Raw genomic sequence first — 8153 nt, forward strand, 5'->3', positions numbered from 1 at the left:
CCCATAATTTACCAAGGGACGAGAGGATACAGAAGTTGCCTACAGGACCTGGGAAGCCTGCTGAAGTCTGCTTTGGCGTCCCAGTCACCCCAACTAGCCTGCTCTGACCTGCCTCTGTTCCCTTTCTGCCATGCCCAGAATAGCTCTGGCCAGTGTACAGGCCAGACAAAATATAGCATGGGCCACCTGCCCCCGTGTCCCTGCCAGCCTCAAGGCCCAGCAGCCGGTGTGAGGGTGGAGGGGGGGTGTAGTGGAGATCAAGGGGCCTGCTGAGCTGCTGGGGCTGGAGAGATCTTAGTGGCCTATGGAAATAAAGCCATTGCTAGCTACCCTTGGCCAAGAGCTGTCCTGACACCAGGTCTGGCAGAGTTCCTGAGCTAGCTGGAAATGACAAAGGGCTTTCTCACATGGCCTCCATCTCATACTTGCCCTGGGCAGCTGCTAGACTCAGTAGGAGACATCCTCAGTTCATGATCTTTCATCCCCCTCTAGCAGACCTATCTTCTGCTGGGTAGACTGAGGCAGGGTCCTGATGCCAATAAGGTGGAATTTGGCCACTAATTCCTTCAAATCAGTGTTCCTTAACTGATTGACTGATGCCCCTCACCCTGCAAACAGCACTCTCCCGATGCCCCTGATCCTGGGTAAAGAGATCTAGATCCGTATATCAGCCTTCTGAAAACAAAAGGTTATGGCCTTGGAGTGAGGTATCTGGGTGTCATCAGTTTGTTGTAGATAGCCATGGGTCCTCATTGTGGCGGAGGAGTCTCAGAGGGAAGAGGGTTGGGTGGAGCAAGAGGGTGAGAGGATGCAACTGTGTCTCTTAAGAGCTTTGTGTTTGAGTGGGGTCTGTCTAGGGGAACAGAGCTTTACAGCAAGCTCCAGAAGGTGGCCAGGAGTACCGGGACCAGGGCCAAGGTCACTGGGGTCGCAAAGCCAGCCCCATTGCAGAGATAGTACTGGCAACAGGAGGTGGCGGATGCATGCTTGGAGTATCCATCATACACAGTCTCAAAGCAGCTGGGTACACACGACTTCCTCACTTTCATCCGGTATGGGGTGAAGTCTACAGGGGACAGGACACAAGAAGGCTGCAGTCAGAGAGGGTCAGGACCTTGGACGGCTCAGTCACAGCTTGTAGGTCCACCAGGACAGGTGGGGGCCTCCCTCCCTGTGCTCCTCCTCTCCCAGTGCTCCAGGACACCAAACTCACAAGTACGTGTGGTCATGCAGTAGGTGGCCATGGCTGGGCATCGCATGGGTTTGAAGCAGTTTTCTCCATTGTAGGCACACACGTGGCACTCCAGAGCCTGGGCTGTGGGCCATGATGGGGGTCAGAGAACAGGAAGAAATCCTTTTCCTACTAGTCAGACCCCAGCTGCCTCCAGCCAACCTCCCCCTCCCACTAGGCACCACCAGGTCAGGACAGTTAGAGGGCAGGAGAACTCAGGCCAGCTGGTTGGCTTTCTACGTGCCTGTCCCACAAGGTCCCTCTAGCTTCTGTCCACCTTACCCACAGGCAGGCCCACCAGAACCACCAGGAACACCGGGAGCAGGGGTGTCATGATGGAGACGTGAGGATAGTGTGGAAGTGAACGGGTGGACAGCGGCTGGTGCTGGATCCAAAGGGCAGGCTCTTTCCCTGCTTGAGCTCTTGCTCTCCTAAGGATAAAGTAATCCTGCACAGACAAGGACAGAGACTAGGGATCACAGCTGGGCGGGGGTGGGGGGAGCCAGGCGCAAGCGCCTCCCTGCTCAGTGGGTGTTACTGATTTTCATTTACCTGGAGATGGGAGGAGGGAGCAGGATATGCGACATTCCAACAGAAGACCAAAAGCAAGCAAAGGTGAAGGTGGATGGGAGCTAAAGACGGGGAGGAACGGGCAGCATCAAAGAAAATGGGGAGGCTCTGGGGTCCTTGAATGCCAAAAAAGGGGAGAGGATTTCACCCAGCGGATCTTTTTTTTTTTTTTTGAGGAGGTTATGGAAAACTTGGCACGCAGTTTCTTCCCAGAGTGCAGGAGGCTCTGCAGAAGACTGGAACCCAGGCTGGGTCTCTTCTTGGGGCAGAGGTCCCTCTCGCATTTGCTTCCCCCGCGTGGACTCTCCCCCCTCCCCCCCCGGAAAGTGTAGACTCCTCCTCCGCTGTGTGAGTCCTTTGCCACAGCGGAAGGGGCCATGATGAGTACCCAGTTCCTACCTAAAGACTCTTCGGATGCACGCCAGATGATGCTTGCCCAGGACCGAGTTCCACAGGCTGGGTCTGATGATTGGGACTGTTGGGGGGGGGATGTGGACCAATATTCTCCTCCCTGCCTACAGATGCGATCCGGCCCCTGCCGAGGGTACCAAAATATACTCCCCGGAAGACAACCCATCCTTCATGACCCATTTCCCTGGTGCCAGCCCAGGATTCTGAGGTCCTGAATCAGGCCAGGCCTGAGGCTCCGGCCCCTCCTGAGCCCTCTCGGGGAGCTCCGCCCAAAAAACTGCAGTCTTGCTTCAGGAGGGCTCCCAGCACCGGCTTGGTGCGGGGTGACCTCGCCCTTGCCCTTCACCACCACAATCCCTGTCGCCATGGGAACTCACCCGTGGCCGCTCCCAGGTCCCTCCCGCGGTCTGACCGTGAGTCTGTGCACACTTGGTGCTGCGTTTGCACGGCATCTCAGGCCGGGTAGGCTCCGCAGCCGCAACCGACCCGCAGTGCCAGCGCACTACTGGCCCCGCCCCACCCCGCCTCCAGGCCACACGCTCCGCCCCCGAGGCCGCCCAAACCCTGCCCACAAGCTAACTTCTGTAGGCTCAGTCATGAGCCCTCTGGTTATGGCCCTGGTGAGCAAAGCCTGGGCATCCCGTGGCCACCCGAATGTGCCCACTCATGCGCAGATTCACAAAAGTGACACAGTAGCGATCCCGAGGTGAGTGTATACTTCCTAGACACTCTCCTCGGGTTTCATGGAAGTTCTTCTCACTCCTGCTGCCCTGCTCCCACAGACCAAACTGATGGGTGGGCATGCTGACCCTGGGAAGAGGTACCACCTGGGCAGGGACCTCACTGCACCTCTGTCCTTACATGGGATGCACTAGCAAGACTTTCGAGCCAGTCTTAGAGGCATCCCATGGCTCACAGGCTGCTCTCACCATCAAAAGTTCACCACTAAATAATTACTTTATGTCTCTAAAATTCGTTTTATTTTTATTCTGTTTCGAGCAGCCAAAATCTAGTAGGTTTTCACAAACTCTCCCCCACCCCGTTTTGTGAGGAAGAAGATAAAGAAAACTTACAGCGACGGTGGAGAGTGCACAGGTCAGTCTTCCAGCAGATTCCCATGCATGCACAGACAAGCGGCCTTACAGCTGAGACAAACACAAGTCTTGGAGGCACACGCCCTTAATCCCAGCACTCCGGAGGGCAGAGGCAGGAGGAGCTCTTTGAGTTCCAGGGCAGCTGGGGCTGTTACACAGAGAAACTCGGTCTCCAAAAGCCAAAATATAAAACAACACAAAAAAAAGAAAAACAAAACAAACAAACAAAACAAAAACAAAAAAACAGAGACAAATAACCAATACACTCTGGTCCCCAGGAAAACACGCCTGTTTCCCCAGACCTTCATCAATAAAGACCAGGCAGAGGTGTGAATGATAATGGCCCCCATAGACTCATCTGTTTTAATATTTGGCCCCCAGTTTTTTGGAACTGTTTGGGGAGGGCTAGAAGGTGTACTCTTATTGGAGGAGGTGTGCCACTGGGGGCAGAGTTTGAGGTTCCGAAAGACTCACGTCACTCCCAGTTAGCTCTCTGCCTCCTGCTTGGGGATCAAGGCTGAGCTCTCAGCTGTACCTGCTGCTACGCCTTTGCTCCATCAGTCCTGGGCTCTGACCCTCTGAAACTGTAAGCCGAATTAAATACTGCCTTTTACACGTTGCCTGGGTCGTGGTGTTTTGATGCAGCAATACAAAAGGAACTAAGACAGACCATGTTCAAGTGAATCTCAGTACGTACTTGTGCAAGGATGGAAACCAAACGGCACTTTTCTTGGATGGCCATGGACTTGGAAATCCGCAGCATGGTGGGGCTAGCCAGAGTCAGTGAGCAACGGCCCTTACTGTACAAGCCTGACACCCGAGTTTGATTCCTGGGGCCCACAGTGGAAGGAGAGCACCAACTCCCGAAAGTTGTCCTCTGATACTTCTGCTGCAGTATGGGTGTGCCTGCACTACCCCCCAATAAAATAATAACAACAACAACAACCACAACAACCAAGGTTTAAAAGTAATCAGCAAAATATTTACAAATGCACAGGGTCTGGGTAACAACACATTTTAAATAGCCTATGGGCAAAGGTGGCATCCATCAGAAACATTCCTGGCAGATGATAAAGACACAGTGCATCAAAGCCAGTTTGAGTTCCAGGGCAGCTGGGGCTGTTACACAGAGAAACTCGGTTTCCAAAAACCAAAATATAAAACAACACAAAAAAGGAAAACAAACAAACAAACAAACAAACAACAACAACAAAAAACAGAGACAAATAACCAATACACTCTGGTCCCCAGGAAAACACGCCTGTTTCCCCAGACCTTCATCAACAAAGACCATGCAGAGGTGTGAATGATAATGGCCCCCAAAGCATAGGACGCAGTGACAGCCGGTTCAGGAGGGAGATTCCACAGAAATGCTGCTTTAGAAGAAAGAAAGGTCCCCGATGAGGACCTGAATTTCCACCTTCAGAAACTAGAACAAAAAGGGGCACATCAGACCCCGAGGAGGCAAAACACAGCAAAAACATGAGCAGAGCTGGAAAGAGAGCTCAGCGGGTAAAGGGCTCACTGTGCAAGTGTGAGGTCCTCAGTTCGGATCCCCAGCGTCATGGAAAAGCCGGGCTAACCACTGTGGCTACTGATCTCTGTCGACACACTATTTGAACAGAAGGCGCTGTCTGAAAAACACGCTACTCTGAAGTGATGTTTGGAGAAACACAAACTCCTGTATTCGATGAAACAAAACAGGTTCTGTTGCTCAGAAAGTAAGTGCGTTAAAAGCTGGGCTGGGTGGTATCTGCCTGAAATCATAGTGCTGGGGAGGTGAAGGCTGGAGGATCACCGGGATTCTCTGGCTGGCCAGTCTAACCAAATCGGTGAGCTCCACTTTTCAGTGAGAGACCTGTGTCAAAAAGAAGAAGAAGAAGAAGAAGAAGAAGAAGAAGAAGAAGAAGAAGAAGAAGAAGAAGAAGAAGGGAAGGAAGGAAGGAAGGAAGGAAGGAAGGAAGGAAGGAAGGAAGGAAGGAAGGAAAGAAGGAAGAAAAAAGGTAGAGAGTAATAGGGGAAAACACCCAGCATCAGCCTCTCTGCTTTACACACACACACACACACACACACACACACACACACACACACACACACATATACATAATAAAAGCAAAAAAGGGAAGAAATCGCTGAAATACAAAAATCCAAGCAGTAAGAGAATTGATCAATTCAAAGGCCAGTTCTAGGAGAATGCCAGGAGGGGTACATCCCAGCCCCTTTTTGTCCATGGCCCGACCAGAGAGAGGGCTTATCAGAAGACAGACCCAAGTGACTGACTGTCAGAACAGGCAATAGGCAGTCCTGTGTCCTCTATAAGAAACGGGCAATTAGGTGGAGCTGCCAGCGAGGCTATAGGTCACACTCTTTGGGATGGTGAGGACAATGGATGTTCTGGGTAGGCTGGCCCTCTCAGAGGACACGAGCTGCTGGTTTTTGAAGTCCCCTAACCACTCTTTGGAAATTGTTCTTGGATGGGTGGTGTCTTAGTGAGGGTTTCTATTGCTGTGAAGAGACACCATGACCACAGCAGCTCTTATAAAGGAAAACATTCATCTGGGGCTGGCTTACAGTTTCAAAGGTTTAGTCCATTATCATCATGGCGGGACATGGCAGTGTGCAGGCAGACATGGTGCTGGAGAAGGAGCTGAGAGTGGAAAAGGAGCTGCATCATGATCCAAAGGCAACAGGAAGTGCACTGAGACACTGGGCGTGGCTTGAGCATATTCGAGACCTCAAAGCCCGCTTCCACAGTGACACACCTCCTCCAACAAGGCCACACCTACTCCAACAACACCACTTGCTCTGAGCTTATGGGGCAATTCCATTCAAACGACCACACATGGCATGTGTTTTGCTAATGCAACGGGAATGGTGTCTCTCCCTGTCCTAGGTGGGTCAGGGATCGGCCCAGACCTTTAGTGGGGTTGCTGCTTTGCAGATGGGATTGCACCTGGAGTTCTCAGACTCTGCCGCTCCTAGGCACTGTCCTGCAGCTGCCTCCAACTAGGGTCACCACTGGGGCCCCTCTTACCTCTATTATTGTCTTTGTCATGGCCTCACCACATTGCTGTGCAGGCCTTGGGACTGGGCTCCTGCAGGAGGAACCCTAGGAATGAGGGGCAGGAGTGCTGTCTTACCCCTGGGCCCTGGAAGTCTGTCCACACACATAGGGTTGTATGTAGCTGGAGAGGGCTCCCGTCTTTGCATACCCTGCCAAGGGCTGTGACCAGGTGGGTCCTAGTCAGTGGGGGTGAAGTTAGGTTAGGGCTAGGCATACCAGAGAAGCTGTCCAGTGGAACCATACAGGGGCAGACAGGGAGCTGGGTTTGAGATGCCTATAGATTGCAGAATAGAAGACAGAGCTGGGCTAGGAGATTTGGCTGTTCTCAGCTTTTCTGTGGCATCTTGCCAGCCTCAGATGCTGTTGTGTCTCATGGGAAGCCTGCTCCCAGACTATTTCCATATTTGGAAATGGCTAGGATTTAAGCTTACGCTCCCCTAGCCCTCTTCTCTGCGTGACTCCCACGTACAAGTGGCTTTCTATGACCAGGGCATTTCGGGGCACCTGTAGAGAGGAGGCTGATGGAACGTGAATAGCAAAGAATTCCCTTCTGTTAGGTGTCTCCTGCTGCCTGACTTATTGGCCACTAGGAGGCGCGCTGGCACCAGGACTGGCCCTCAGCTCCAGGGATGGTGGCCCTAGGGAACAGCATGCTACCCAGCAACCAGCTCAGGGTATCTATCACCTGTGGCTCTTGGAAAACTTCCTGATTTCTGGGGTTGGAGCATGTTCCTACTTGCCTTCCCACAGGGTCGTGGCTCTCCGAAGACGCCCCACCCCCAGCTGCAATCAGTGGTGACTGGGTGTGGCAGTCTATGTAAAAAAAAAACCCAGGTTCAGCAGGTTCAGCAGTTCCAGCACCTTGTTCCCAATGGGGACCTGGAGGGGCCCAGAAAAGAGACTGAGTGGGTGGAGGTAGCAGGGCTCACCCCAGACCAAGCAGTGCCTTGCCTGGACGTTGAGACTCAGTTTAGGGGGCCTGCATCACACTCCACCTCTCACAACCCTCTCTTGGAAGCAGGGTGGTGAGGATCCTTCAAGTTCAGGGTGTAGGTGCATGAAGGGAGGAAGGTCCCTCACCATCTCTCTGACGTCTGCAAAGGGCAGGGTTCGGCATGCAGGTCTGCCAGAGTGTTAACCCTGTGCCCACCCCTGTGGGCTTGCAGGGTAGTGGCTGCAGAGGAATGGACTAGCCTGCTTGCCGGCAAGGAGGACTGCATGTTTGGGTGCCTGCTGAATGCCTCTCCTTCATTCAACCTCACAGCCTCACCACACTCGGGAAACTGTCTAAATCCAAGTAGCACACAGGAGCCTAGGCAGCAGCAGGAACCCGTTGAATGGGATGGAAAAGTAGGCAGTGAGCTTTCCTGGGGTCCCTAGGGCTGTGCTCTGCTTCAGCTCCTCTTAGACTGTCTCTCATCGGCTTGTACCGAGTCACACCTCCCACCCCAAACATCCACATCTGGATGAGTTCCAGCTGAGCCCTCCCAAGGAATGAGATCATCCTGGTAGCTAGACTCACCTTGGACCAGGGCTGTGTGCAGTGCCCTCATAACTCTACGACTGGGGTCTCTTTACAGCCTGGGGGAAGCAGAATCTCAGGGTTGGAGCCTGGGGTATAGTGTCCCTCCTCCCCACATGGGACTTCCGGGGAGTCTGCCCCTTCCAGGATGGAGATGTCTTTCAGGCCAGGTGCTAAGGGGTGCTACATGCCGCCGAGGCTTGTCCAGGGTAACATGTGCCAGAAGTTCCACCGTCCCACTCAGCACTCCACACAGCTACA

The 8153-nt window shown here is 53.1% G+C and overlaps 1 protein-coding gene across 5 annotated transcripts; it reads right to left on the bottom strand.

The window, feature by feature from the left end:
- Positions 1 to 819: 819 nt before the first annotated feature.
- Positions 820 to 2727, bottom strand: Lynx1 (Ly6/neurotoxin 1). Of its 5 annotated transcripts, none has more exons than XM_028886037.2 (6): positions 2590 to 2727; positions 2201 to 2276; positions 1784 to 1863; positions 1514 to 1679; positions 1214 to 1315; positions 820 to 1066 (listed from the first exon to the last, which is right to left on the bottom strand). In XM_028886037.2, exons 1-6 carry the CDS (start codon positions 2662 to 2664, stop codon positions 870 to 872), a joined length of 696 nt encoding a protein of 231 aa, XP_028741870.1. In that variant the 5' UTR covers positions 2665 to 2727; the 3' UTR covers positions 820 to 869. The 5 variants fall into 5 exon arrangements, with proteins under 5 accessions (XP_028741870.1, XP_028741869.1, XP_028741871.1 ...); XM_028886036.2 differs by having other exon boundaries at positions 2201 to 2336; XM_028886038.2 differs by lacking the exon at positions 2590 to 2727 and having other exon boundaries at positions 1514 to 1662.
- Between the last annotated feature and the right edge of the window lie 5426 nt (positions 2728 to 8153).

Source organism: Peromyscus leucopus, chromosome 20 (assembly GCF_004664715.2).
Source record: "Peromyscus leucopus breed LL Stock chromosome 20, UCI_PerLeu_2.1, whole genome shotgun sequence".
NCBI lineage: Eukaryota > Metazoa > Chordata > Mammalia > Rodentia > Cricetidae > Peromyscus > Peromyscus leucopus.